This window comes from Musa acuminata, chromosome BXJ2-4 (assembly GCF_036884655.1).
Source record: "Musa acuminata AAA Group cultivar baxijiao chromosome BXJ2-4, Cavendish_Baxijiao_AAA, whole genome shotgun sequence".
Classification (NCBI taxonomy): domain Eukaryota; kingdom Viridiplantae; phylum Streptophyta; class Magnoliopsida; order Zingiberales; family Musaceae; genus Musa; species Musa acuminata.
The window spans coordinates 5528270-5542579 of record NC_088341.1 but is presented as its reverse complement, the minus strand read 5'-3'; the positions used below and the strand labels follow the sequence as shown (position 1 = coordinate 5542579).

The following is a 14310-nucleotide window of genomic DNA, read 5'->3' as shown; positions in this document are numbered from 1 at the left end:
AGGTTTTGACATAAAATTTTTATCTTTATCATTTACTCTTGGTAATATATATATATATATATATATATATAATAAATTTAATTAATATAATAAACAAGTGTGTTACGTTTGTCATCGTCTTCTAATATTTATATGGCCTTAAAATTGATTTGAAGGGCATAAATAAACTTGATATTGGCGAGTTTTTACCTACTTCGTTCCTCACATAGAAAAGCATGTGAATCATTAACTCGAATGTATAACAGTTTACACACATGAATCAATTTATGATCTTTGAATAAATTATCATATGCAGCAGCTAAAACCAAAACGATGATCCTAATTGATTGAGAAGAAGAAAACTTTAAATTTCCAATCTTATCCTGAACAGAATTTTTTGATTCACAGTTGATACCTTCTTGGCCATCGTTTCTGTGTACATCCCTTACGCCGGAGAAGACATGAACGGTGTAGCATCTCGCAAGTTAAGCCTCCATCAAAGGTCAAAGATAGCAGGACAACAATTGTTCATTTGTTGTTGACAATGAGCCTCCATCAAAGGTCAAAGATGGCAATTCATGTGGCTTCTTCCGCTTTGGACAGTAGCAAGACAACCAATTGTTCATTTGTTGTTGGCGATGAGCCTCCTTCAAAGGTCAAAGATAACAACAATTCGTGTGGCTTCCGCTTTGGACTGTAGCAGGACAACAATTGTTCATTTGTTGTTGACAATGAGCCCCCATCAAAGGTCAAAGATACCACGTCATGTGGCTTCCGCTTTGGACTGTAGCAGGCCAACCAATTGTTCATTTGTTGTTTCAAGCAATTTTCATCATTCCATGAAGCAACTAATTAATAGGTTCAAAATTCCATGAGCATCATTCCCTTGTGGCCCGTCCTCGCCTTCCCAGAAGAAATGGCGAAAACGGCCGGCCCGTCTGGTGATCCTCTTCCTTATGTTCTCACTCGCCATCGCCGCCGCTGTTCACTCTCGTGATTGTAAGTATCTATCTTAACCTAACTTCTTCTTTGACTAGGCCTTGGATGTAACTAGGTTATCAATTTATGATGTGTAAACCTAAAATCTGGGTGATCAAGAGAATCGAGTGGTTTTCGAGCATTTGGACCTATCTACAGTTTATCCTTGCGATCGTCTTTCTGGGCTTGATTATGAGCGCGCCTACACAAACATTTTAATCCTTTATTTAGATTTTGCAAGGTCGAATCGTTAAAGAAACTCGGCGAGGGGGGCGGGGGGTGGGGATGGGGGTGGGGGTGGGGGTGGGTATAAGAGGAAAGGTGCTGTAGAAGAAGGATGGATGAATGGGGCATATGTCCAACCAATTCATCAGGTCTGATAGGCTGTTAGAAAGAAGAGTGGGATGGAAAAAAAGAAAGAAAAAAGAGATTATATATTATAATAGGTCAGATACAAATTCAATCCAAAAGCTCAAGTTTCTGGATTATGTACCAAACCTAGTAGTAGTATATGTAATCTAACTATCTTAATCTTTAGCGATGTGAGATTATCCTTTTTAGTCCACATCTTTTCATCTTATGCACGTGAACATTTTTAACATATAGGTGAAGAAGATGCTAAAGATAAATACAAAAGAAGAATGATAGTGAAGAAAGTTGAAAAAGAGAATACGAAAAACTGCCATTATTCAAAAGAAAGAATGTATAACAAATCTAATGTTCATCGTTATCCTTGCAAAAAAAAAAAAAAAACTTGATTTTTGCATAATTGCCTGATGATATGCAGCATGTTTTGCAGATGCGTCAACAATGGGAAAGTCGAAAGGAAGATATCTCATGGAAGGTGATAGCCGCATGTCTACTTTTATCGAAAAAGTCATTATTTACTTTAAAGCATTCTACCATAGTGGAAATGGTTATGATTTTTTTACTTCAAAGGTGGAATAATATTAAAGAAGATACTTACATAGTCAGCCTTTTGATGTCTTCAGCAGATCAATGTGCTGGTTGTGTTGATGGTTCTTTGCATAAAACCTCACCAGGTAACAACAATGCAAAGATCTCACCTAGTTCCTTCTGTATTTTTGTGCTTTTTCCATTAGTTTTCAAGATAAGACAATTCAGCGGTTTGAGATGCCACTCGGGAAATCAAACCAGTAGCTACTTTAGATTATATGCATTGCATGACAATCACTTTAACTGTAATCACACCTCACTTGGGAACTACACAACCCTCCACATCTCATTTTTCTCCTTGTTCTTATAACATATGTACCAATTGTTCACTTTTTGAAATAGCAACTCCTTGTTTTTTTCTCTCTCTCTTTTCTATCGTGCCAGATAGACTTGATCCGGAAAACTATCGTATTCCGATCAAATTACAGAACCCATAACCTAGGTGATAGCATCACTTACGATTAGTAATTTTTTGATTCCTTAAACTTTTGGATACACCACCTAAGAAAGGTTGAGATGTCTAGCAGCAGGCTCTATAGATTGAGGTTCTAAAGTTAAGACCCTAATGCGAATTCATTTATTTCATGAAAAATGATCTTATTCATATTCCCTAGACACTCTTTGGTTATTCATTTTGATACCTTTTCTCTCAAGACAATCTTATATATGTTACTATCTTTGAACAGCTAAACTTTGAAGGGTATCTTGATTTACTTGATCTTCACTAGCACCAAAACTGTACATTCTTGAGAGCTCAAAGGATTATGACTTTGATCGAAAGAACTCTTCTTCACATCTTTCTTTTTCTATACTTCTTTCATTGTCAAAGTTCCAAGGGAAAAAATGCTTATCAACTAATAATACTATGCAAATAAGCATCTTGAAAGAGATTTGGAAAGGATCAAAATTATTTCTTCGACCATTTCATGAGAATAGATTACGATGAACTGGGTTGAGAGAAAAAAAATCTCAGTTCCGACCTGAAAACCTGATTGAGAAGCCCACTAGACTTGAAGTCATCACTTTCAATTGATATGCTAGGAGCTTTGAGATTATGTTAGCTAATGAGTGGATTAGAAGATAGTGGTCACAACTCATAGGATGTGCAACTCCCTCTTTTGGCACCAAGGCCTTGAATGAATGGCTGATCCAAGCTAAAATATCTTGCAAAGAGATCTAGTAAAAACCAAATGTCAGATATAATCATATGTGAAGCCGTGAATTTTCTCTGCCAAGAATGAGCCTTTGAAGCTACTAAGAAGCTCAGGTTGTTAATTGTATATATTGTTTATTCAACACTGATTAAACCAATTTGGTTATGATCTTTGTCCTCATTTGAGTCCCACAAGAAAGTTCAGATTCAATTGGTGTTTCTGTCCCAACACCAGTAAGAGTGTTCCATTTTATTAGATATGGGAGTAGCGCTTGTTCCTAAGAAACTCGATCATCTAGCTTACAGAATGTTAATGGTCTGAATTCTTCTTTGACACATTAATATTAACAATCTAGCATCAATCTCTTTGCGTCTTCAGCTGTAAACATGTTTAAGATTAAGACTCCTATATATATATTGTTTTCCTTAAACAATACAAAAGCCGTTGGACTTTGCAATGTTTGCCCTATTCGCACGAGAAAAGAGCCACTTCCGATAGCATCTTTTCAAATTTCCAATTATTCTCCGAGAAATGCTTAGTGTTTTAAATTATTGCAAACCAATCCCTACATCCATTAGCTCAGCTCCAACCAAAGCAAGTGCCTAATTTGAATAAGCTGAAGGGCCACATATGTTTGTTTCAATGAAGTACCTTTCAGATGTTTGACTGCTTAAAAGTACTGAGACACAGAAAGTACCTTTTGGATGCCATAGTACACTTCCATATTGGAGTTACTTCATCTTGTTACCATGATCTCTTCTCTTGTTTCCATCTATTAGTTCTAATTTGAGAACAGTAGTACTTGTTCACCAATTGGTTGTGATGTGCTGCACATCTTGCTATAGTCCTAGTTTTTTGCAAAAGTTCTGCTATATGATTGTTAAGATCTAGCTTTTCTCAGTTTATCAAGGACACACATCTATCAAATATAAATTCAATTCTAGACAAAGTTTAATCATGTTTTTCTATGCTAGGATATAAAAACTCTACTTACCAGCAAGTATTTCATAAATTAGCTAAATGTTGGGTGTTCTGCAGCAGAAGTCCCTGACAAATCTCCAGTAGATCCGCCAAAGCCACCGCATGCGCCGGGACCAGGAGCTCCATAAACTGTAAGGATTCTCTCTGTCAAGGGTAGATAATAATTCCTTGTTAGTTTAGGTTTTTTGCCCCTCATGAAACAATGAATTCCCATGTAAAATTTAATAAATTAATAACAAATTAATATCTTGAAGACAACGATTCAGAGAGGATAACAGGAGTAATGATCTTTCCTAGAAAATCAAGAAACTAGAAAAAGGACATGGAGTGGAATGCGAGGGAAAAAAAAAAGAAGATTATTGTGTCCTGTTGGCCCAATGAATCAAATTTTCATTTATTTCAACAAGCAGGTGGAATAAATTTTGATAGCAAGACTAGGGCTAAACCAATAACACAAGACTTTTGGATCAAATTGGAAATGCCAATGACCTAGGATGGTAAATAATAGAAAATGAAATGATCATGTCAGAGATCGATCGATCGATCGGTGAGTATGTTAAAAAAAAAAAAAAGGGTCATTGTCCAAATTGAAACTATTCATGTATAACATTTTGTAGATAATTTCCCCTGTTAGTATTATTGACATTGTTTTTCTACTGATAATGCAGATCTATTTTGATGATCGAGCAGAGCAGATCCTTATTTTCAATAGACTTTTAATTTGATTGGCACTTTTGTCACTTATTACTCAAGTGTGGATGGCGTGTTTCTTTTATTAATACTGTTGTTTCTCTTTAGCATGGAGATTTGAGTATGGATATGTATTTTTCATGAATATGGCTGCACACAGGAATTCTGGATAATCTTTTGACTGCATGATTACATGTTTGTTTCTTTAAATAGACGTCGCTTATGTGCTACATATATTAGGTCTGTGAGCCAAAACATTTTGGACTGATCAGTCCATAATATAGATTGATGGATATCCACATATTCAAACTGAAAAATATGAGACATTTTATTCTAGTTTTAGCAGAAAATTTGGAAGAAAAGCACTTTTTTAAAGTACTTACTATTACGAAAGTGATGTGCTTCACACATTCTGGAGAGAGAGAGAGAGAGAGATGTATAGGTCGAAACGGGAACTAAGGCTTGGTTAGGATTGTTTGAAGAGGAACATATTGTGTTCACTCTTAGAGACTGAGACACCCTATGCTTTTGAATCTCAGATCGGTGCCTGAGGGAGCACGTCCTTAAAACTTGAGGTTGAAGACGCACGATGTTATGCCCTTCATGCAGGATCAGGTTAAAGGCAAATCGAAAGGTTTTATGTGAAGCATTTACACGAACCTGAAAACGAACGACGGTATGACGCTAATGCTTCGGCTCGTTTCTGCTACTGCCGATGCCGCTCTTCTTCCTGAAGCAAAACTTGCAACGCAATGCCATGGCTCGTTAGATATGGATCTTCCGGTTTGCCGCTCCTTTTTGCTTTTCCCGAAGAATACTGACCTAATGATACTCTGTCTTCCTAAAAGGCAAGATCCACCTTTCTGGGGGAACTCGTCCGCATCAACGTGCGAGAACGTGGTATTTATAATATATTATATTGATTTATACTATGTAAATAATATTTAACGCCATCAGTCTGCCAATCGCTCGCTATCATCTCTCTCGGGTTCACCAACAATTTGCCTCCATTCGCCAACAAATTTTCCCTCACACGCTCAGTCATGTGGCTCGAAACGTTCCGTCTTCCAAGTATTGCTATAGAGTGGTTATAAGATTATGTTGCCAACGAGGAAGTACTTGGCAGACGCAAAAAAATAACTTCAACTCAAACCGAACTTAGGTTGTCCTTCAATCCTGGTAATAGTTTGATTTGACCTTAACGAAGCATAGGCTATTGATATAGGATCAGGCCTCACGTACGTATCTGCTAGTTCGTATATGTTAGATGTCATTTGTTGTTGTTGTGGTGGATGTTTTTCGATTCGGTTCAGATTTGTCACAAGTCTAACGTGATCGAAAGGGATGCTTGAACACTCGATTGATGATTAAGGAGAGGCTCAGGCACATACTCGTGATCGATTTACATGAAGATCGACATCAAATGAGATTTTCGTCATGATCCTTCCACCGTTATAGTTAATCTTAGAATAATATTTTTTTTTTTTGAATAAATGGCAACTAACTTTGATTATCATGGCTTGATGAATTTTTTATAATGTGCTTAACCCAAGAGAATATTCTAATATCTCTACTCTACTCATCTGATGCACCTCGAGTCCTTGAGTCCAAATACAGCTCATGTATTTTTCCAAAATGCAAAAAAAAGACATTGGAGTTGGTAGGAGACTTTGATGAAAATGAGTCTATATGCATATGAAAATTTATCCTTCTCAGTATTTACATATTGGTGCTGAAAAAAGTTTAATATAAAAAAATATATGTATTAATATAGATAAGAATGTTAAAGATAATATTTATTATTATTATTATTATTATTAAAGATAAATAAAGAAGATGGGATTCTCTTCCTAATAATATATATTATTATAAATAAGGATGTTAAATATAACGAAAACTTTATGCCTCCTTATAAGTGGATGATCAAATCAAAAATAAATTATAAAAATGATACTTAAAATTATTAAGGTGTTTGCTCTTTTCAATTAGATGCGTTAGGCTTGATGTTGTCATAATGCTCGAGTTTAAGATTTCATCAGAGCCTATCATGTGTCGTACCCTAAAAGATTAATTATATATTACTTTTATAATTATTTATTTTTAACTTTTTGATCTTTATATTTTAAAAATTATATTAATATTTTTATATTTATAAAAGTAAAATGTTTAATCTTAATTCTTTCTATGTTATCAATTATGCTGATTGAAATATCGTACATACTCAATGATAAATTGAAGTAAGATAGAGCCAATATATATTTAATAATAAATCTATGATATTTGTATAAGTAGAGTTGGTGAAATAGATTTTAATATTTTATTTTCATAGATATACATATCCTAATATAATTTTAAAAATTATAGGTATCCAAGTGCATATGTGCCTCCGTTCTGGGCATCCAAATGCATAATTTTAAAAATTATAGGTATCCAAATGCATAATTTTAAAAATTATAAAAACCCCTACACACACCAGTCCGGTACATCCTGTTTCCCGTCCTCGATTTCTGCTTCGATCTCCTCCTCCCTCGAAACCCATGGATAAGACCGTCTTCATGATCTTTACAATCCTAACTGGAATCATGATATCCGAGTCTTGTTGCCGACCTACTTTTGCCACCCGCTACTTTTGCTACCCGCTACGCCTCTCTGATGGCACCTCGGCTTGCGAATCCCAACCTCTGCGGCTCAAGGACACTTCTGGACTCACTAACGCAGCCGCCGATGATCGATGTGGCGGTAAGTGAGCATCTCTTGCTAGCTGATTTGTATTTATGTAGTCCGGACAATTATGAGCTACAATTTTGATTCTTTAGCAATTTTTTTAAGGGCGTGCTCTGTTTATTTTGTATTTTGCATTTTTTTTTTTAATTTCTGTGAAGAGGAGTGTTGCCTCAGATTTTATTGAGAAGATATGGGGAATTTATCGAAGGAATTCTTGTTCTCTGGTCTGTTTGGATGGAAAAGGGATGATGAGCGTAGAAGAAGAGGAATAGAAAGAAACACAAAAACAGAGAACTAAGAGATAAGGGATAAGCGAAGAAGTCTGTTTTAGAATAATATTAACTGGGATCTTTACCTGCACAGGATTAAAAAGTGTTATTTAAATTGCATTATTTGACACACATAGATATGTTTATAGTGGAAAGAGTCACCATGTCTCAGAGCTACATCCACAAGTTTAGTCCAATTATGGTATAAGTTTGCACAGAGATCATGGTCCATGTTAAGCAAATAACATCTGCTTTGCACAGAGATCATGGATATATATCAGTTGTCAAAATTGAGAAAAAAAAAACTGGAATGTTTAAACTAATGATCTCTCATTTCAGAATGGAGAAATCCTAATTTTTCAGAAATTTATGTTTATCATAATTTACAGCCATACTTTTCGCTACTGTCTTCTAAAATGATAATGTAGAAAAGATTGATGTTAATACCAATATCACTCATTATATGGTCTTCTAAGGGGGAAAGCCCTTAAAATATTTATTCTAAATGTTATATTTTACCTTTTTTACTTAGTTCGACAATCTAAGATTTCCTTTTATGTTCCAGGTTTTGGTAAGTGACATGGTTGCTTATTCTTTTCCTTCCTGGTGTAAGTTTGTCTGAATTGGACTACTTTAAGTATAATGAGATAATTAATGTACCAAGTGGTTTTGATAAGAGAAACGGTTGTTTTATTCATACTTTTTTTGTCAAAGGTTCAGGTAGATTTGAATTGGACCAACCTAAGGATAATGATATAATTCTCATACCAACTTGACAATACCTGCAAAATACCAATGAAATGATGGCTTAACAATAGGCTTTTTCAAGACCCAACCAATGTGATCTCTCTTGCATTTCCTAAAAGGAGAACCATTTGGAAGCTTGATCTATCAATCCCATTCACACCCTAATTACGGAAAATTCTCCACCTCCAACTTCTGCTTCTGATTTCTGAATGGCTATCATGTGTAGAAACAAAGACAGCCCCTTAAGTCTAGATAAAAGTTTACAAGATAGAGAAACGTAATTAATTGGAGTCTAATCATTTAAATTTCATGACAGTCTATTTGTTATACTTAGACTAATTAATCTTGTTGCAACTTACCATCTTCCATTATTTCAAATGAAAATTTAAACTAAACTAAACTAAACAGCATATGACAATTCATCTCTACTATGTAGGTTACATTGGTCAGACCCCTTCAGCACTGCAGTACTTCTGCTACCACAAGCTGCGAGGCATTAGTTGCTGCCTCAGCACGGAGGTTGGAGAAGTCCAATCTCCTCAGCTTATGGTCACTTCTGGGATTGCCAACACCAATATCAACTGTCCCTACTGTAAGCAATATACATCCCTAATCTTCTCATTTATTTGGTGTTACTCTGGTTACAAACTACATTTTCCAATATGTTTTTCCTGTAATCTGTTTCATGCTTGAACTAGATGTGTGATGATATTTGGTTATAATTACTAAATGTGGGTCTCCTCTATATTCCTAAAATGGCATGGTTACCAAGAGAGTTCTCAAATTTGCATCCACAAGTTCAATTTAAAAGGAATATATGTCCCTGATATTCCTTTAAAGCGGAAAAATGAAGTGGTGAATCTATATAAATACCTAACGATACATGTCTTGTTCTGTATATATGTCTGGAGTGGCAAGGTCACCAAGAGGAAATCTCAATTTTGCAGCCACAAGTTCATTCCAAAAGAAAGGTATGCATCTGATGTTCCTTTGAAGTGAAAAAAAATGAAGTGGTGACCTTCGATGTTTTATCGATCTTACCAGCATATTTGTGAATACTTAATAGTTAATAGTACATATCATGTTGTGTAGACATGTCTAGAATGGAAAGGTCACCAAAAAAAGCTCTCAAATTTGGATCTACAAATTCAGTCCAAAAGAAGAGTATGTTCTTGAAGTTCTTTAAGGTAAAAAAAAAATGAAGTGGTGACTTTCCGAGCAATCTACGATCATGTAGAAATGGTTAAGATTTTTCACCTTGCTTCAAAAATGGAATATGTGAAATAAGATACTTGTATAGTCATAGCCATTTATTATGTCTTTAGTAGATGAATGTCCTGATTGCCGAGGTGGTAAAATAGACGATGAATCAGATGTCAAGACACCACCAGCTGACAACTATTCAAAGGACTCATGCAACTCCTAGTTTCTGCTTTTTTCCATTAGTTCTAATTTTGGAACAGTAATTTTAGTTCATCCATCCATTTCTTGTTAATGTGTATTTTGCTATAACCCAGTTAAAATAAATATTTTGCATTGATCAATATATCTCATAGTCTTTTGCAAAAAAATTCTATCTCATAATTTTAGTAATCTCATTTGCTTTCTAATAGGTAAATACGTAAATCCAAAACCCTAAACCTTCAAAGAAAATGTAAAACACAAATGATGTAAAATGGAATCTTAACCTACTAATGCGATTAATCTGGTTCCAGTAAATTATAAATCTAGTTTTCATCTATATGCACATGAAAATTTATCTCTACCATGCATGTTATGCTGGAAATACCTGTTTGCCAATGCAAGATTCCTGCTGCTGTAGTTTTCGACGCATTCATTGACACAACAACGTTGGCATTGGTAAGGTCCAGTCTCCACAGACTGGTGTCACCTTTTCTGCCGTCAGCGATCCCTGCTGGAAGCATTCCTTTTCCTTTTTAACCTAACTATATATTTTATATGGCTCTGGACACAAACTACATTTTCTTGCTACGGACACAAACTACAAACTATATATTTTATAGTTTGCTTTCAATAATACAGGTGATGAAGATGGGTCAAAATAGTTGTGCTCTTTGGTTTTAGTGCCTAAAGAAATTTACCTTCGCTCATTATAGAGTTTGTAGTAAGTACAGGACAAGCGACTTGTTTTATGGGTCTATAACAAATCTAGATTCTCACTGCAAACACATGTTTTTGTAGATCACTGAGAATGTTTTATTAATCTTACCATGATTTTTGCATAATTGCCTGATGATATGCAGCATGTTTTGTAGATGCGTCAACAATGGGAAAGTCGTCAAGAAGACTTCTTAAGGAAGATGACAGCTGTATGTCTACTTTTATCGAAAAAGTCATTATTTACTTAAAGCATTCTACCATAGTAGAAATGGTTATTATTTTTTACTTCAAAGGTGGAATAATATTAAAGAAGATACTTATATAGTCATAGCCTTTTGATGTCTTCAGCAGATCAATGTGCTGATTGTGTTGGTGGTTCTTTGCATGAAGCCTCACCAGGTAACAACAACGCAAAGATCTCACCTAGTTCCTACTGTATTTTTGTGCTTTTTCCATTAGCTTTTAAGATAAGACAATTCAGCGGTTTGAGATGCCACTTGGGGCATCAAACCAGTAGCTAATTTAGATTATATGCATTGCATGACAATCACTTTAACTGTAATCACACCTCACTTGGGAACTACACAACCCTCCACATCTCATTTTTCTCCTTGTTCTTATAACATATGTACCAATTGTTCACTTTTTGAAATAGCAACTCCTTGTTTTTTTCTCTCTCTTTTCTATCGTGCGAGATAGACTTGATCCGGAAAACTATCTTATTCCGATCAAATTACAGAACCCATAACCTAGGTGATAACATCGCTTACGATTAGTAATTTTTTTATTCCTTAAACTTTTGGATACATCACCTAAGAAAGCTTGAGATGTCTAGTAGCAGGCTCTATAGATTGAGGTTCTAAAGTTAAGACCCTAATGAGAATTCATTTATTTCATGAAAAATCATCTTATTCATATTCCCTAGACACTCAAGATAAAGCACATTGGTTATTCATTTTGATACCTTTTCTCTCAAGACAATCTTATATATGTTACTATCTTTGAACAGCTAAAGCTTGAAGGGTATCTTGATTTACTTGATCTTCACTGGCACCAAAACTGTACATTCTTGAGAACTCAAAAGATTATGACTTTGATCGAAAGAACTCTTCTTCACATCTGTCTTTTTCTATACTTCTATCATTGTCAATGTTGCAAGGGAAAAAAATGCTTATCAACTAATAATGCTATGCAAATAAGCATCTTCAAAGAGATTTGGAAAGGATCAAAATTATTTCTTCGACCATTACATGAGAATAGATTAAGATGAACTGAGTTGAGAAAAAAAAAAAAATCTCAGTTCCGACCTGGAAACCTAATTGAGAAGCCCACTAGACTTGAAGTCATCATTTTCACTTGATATGCTAGGAGCTTTGAGATTATGTTAGCTAATGAGTGGATTAGAATATAGTGGTCACAACTCATAGGATGTGCAACTCCCTCTTTTGGCACCAAGGCCTTGAATGAATGGCTGGTCCAAGCTAAAATATCTTTCAAAGAGATCTAGTAAAAACCAAAGGTCAGATATAATCATATGTGAAGCCGTGAATTTTCTCTGCCAAGAATGAGCCTTTGAAGCTACTAAGGAGCTCAGGTTGTTAATTGTATATATTGTTTATTCAACACTGATTAAACCAATTAGGATATGATCTTTGTCCTCATTTGAGCCCCACAATAAAGTTCAGATTCAATTGGTGTTTGTGTCCCAACACCAGGAAGAGTGTTCCATTTTATTAGATATGGGAGTAGCGCTTGTTCCTAAGAAACTCGATCATCTAGCTTACAGAATGTTAATGGTCTGAATTCTTCTTTGACACATTAATATTAACAATCTAGCATCAATCTCTTTGCGTCTTCAGCTGTAAACATGTTTAAGATTAAGACTCCTATATATATATTGTTTTCCTTAAACAATACAAAAGCCGTTGGACTTTGCAATGTTTGCCCTATTCGCACGAGAAAAGAGCCACTTCCGATAGCATCTTTTCAAATTTCCAATTATTCTCCGAGAAATGCTTAGTGTTTTAAATTATTGCAAACCAATCCCTACATCCATTAGCTCAGCTCCAACCAAAGCAAGTGCCTAATTTGAATAAGCTGAAGGGCCACATATGTTTGTTTCAATGAAGTACCTTTCAGATGTTTGACTGCTTAAAAGTACTGAGACACAGAAAGTACCTTTTGGATGCCATAGTACACTTCCATATTGGAGTTACTTCATCTTGTTACCATGATCTCTTCTCTTGTTTCCATCTATTAGTTCTAATTTGAGAACAGTAGTACTTGTTCACCAATTGGTTGTGATGTGCTGCACATCTTGCTATAGTCCTAGTTTTTTGCAAAAGTTCTGCTATATGATTGTTAAGATCTAGCTTTTCTCAGTTTATCAAGGACACACATCTATCAAATATAAATTCAATTCTAGACAAAGTTTAATCATGTTTTTCTATGCTAGGATATAAAAACTCTACTTACCAGCAAGTATTTCATAAATTAGCTAAATGTTGGGTGTTCTGCAGCAGAAGTCCCTGACAAATCTCCAGTAGATCCGCCAAAGCCACCGCATGCGCCGGGACCAGGAGCTCCATAAACTGTAAGGATTCTCTCTGTCAAGGGTAGATAATAATTCCTTGTTAGTTTAGGTTTTTTGCCCCTCATGAAACAATGAATTCCCATGTAAAATTTAATAAATTAATAACAAATTAATATCTTGAAGACAACGATTCAGAGAGGATAACAGGAGTAATGATCTTTCCTAGAAAATCAAGAAACTAGAAAAAGGACATGGAGTGGAATGCGAGGGAAAAAAAAAAGAAGATTATTGTGTCCTGTTGGCCCAATGAATCAAATTTTCATTTATTTCAACAAGCAGGTGGAATAAATTTTGATAGCAAGACTAGGGCTAAACCAATAACACAAGACTTTTGGATCAAATTGGAAATGCCAATGACCTAGGATGGTAAATAATAGAAAATGAAATGATCATGTCAGAGATCGATCGATCGATCAGTGAGTATGTTAAAAAAAAAAAAAAGGGTCATTGTCCAAATTGAAACTATTCATGTATAACATTTTGTAGATAATTACCCCTGTTAGTATTAATTACATTGTTTTTCTAATGATAATGCAGATCTATTTTGATGATCGAGCAGAGCAGATCCTTATTTTCAATAGACTTTTAATTTGATTGGCACTTTTGTCACTTATTACTCAAGTGTGGATGGCGTGTTTCTTTTATTAATACTGTTGTTTCTCTTTAGCATGGAGATTTGAATATGGATATGTATTTTTCATGAATATGGCTGCACACAGGAATTCTGGATAATCTTTTGACTGCATGATTACATGTTTGTTTCTTTAAATAGACGTCGCTTATGTGCTACATATATTAGGTCTGTGAGCCAAAACATTTTGGACTGATCAGTCCATAATATAGATTGATGGATATCCACATATTCAAACTGAAAAATATGAGACATTTTATTCTAGTTTTAGCAGAAAATTTGGAAGAAAAGCACTTTTTTAAAGTACTTACTATTACGAAAGTGATGTGCTTCACACATTCAGGAGAGAGAGAGAGAGAGAGAGAGAGAGATGTATAGGTCGAAACGGGAACTAAGGCTTGGTTAGGATTGTTTGAAGAGGAACATATTGTGTTCACTCTTAGAGACTGAGACACCCTATGCTTTTGAATCTCAGATTGGTGCCTG

General features: G+C 35.0%; 1 protein-coding gene and 1 long non-coding RNA gene across 9 annotated transcripts; both read left to right on the top strand.

Moving 5' to 3' along the window:
- The first annotated feature begins 366 nt into the window (after nucleotides 1–366).
- Nucleotides 367–4880, top strand: LOC135608937 (uncharacterized). The gene is made up of 5 exons (XR_010485647.1): nucleotides 367–978; nucleotides 1757–1801; nucleotides 1950–2000; nucleotides 4107–4180; nucleotides 4718–4880. It is a non-coding gene; the product is annotated as an uncharacterized LOC135608937 (long non-coding RNA).
- Nucleotides 4881–7244: 2364 nt separating this feature from the next.
- Nucleotides 7245–13925, top strand: LOC135608935 (uncharacterized). Of its 8 annotated transcripts, none has more exons than XM_065102011.1 (6): nucleotides 7245–7478; nucleotides 8916–9071; nucleotides 10756–10809; nucleotides 10952–10999; nucleotides 13123–13193; nucleotides 13731–13925. In XM_065102011.1, exons 1-5 carry the CDS (start codon nucleotides 7277–7279, stop codon nucleotides 13188–13190), a joined length of 528 nt encoding a protein of 175 aa, XP_064958083.1. In that variant the 5' UTR covers nucleotides 7245–7276; the 3' UTR covers nucleotides 13191–13193; nucleotides 13731–13925. The 8 variants fall into 8 exon arrangements, with proteins under 8 accessions (XP_064958083.1, XP_064958081.1, XP_064958082.1 ...); XM_065102009.1 differs by having other exon boundaries at nucleotides 13120–13193; XM_065102010.1 differs by having other exon boundaries at nucleotides 10949–10999.
- The last annotated feature ends 385 nt before the right edge of the window (nucleotides 13926–14310 follow it).

Excerpts from the sequence above, each read along its gene's own strand:
- LOC135608935 (XM_065102004.1), top strand. The coding sequence starts at position 7,277 with ATGGATAAGACCGTCTTCATGATCTTTACAATCCTAACTGGAATCATG. Across the intron at positions 7,479-8,915 it reads CGCCGATGATCGATGTGGCG|GTTACATTGGTCAGACCCCT; the intron begins GTAAGTGAGCAT and ends TCTACTATGTAG. Across the intron at positions 10,810-10,948 it reads TCTTAAGGAAGATGACAGCT|CAGATCAATGTGCTGATTGT; the intron begins GTATGTCTACTT and ends TGATGTCTTCAG.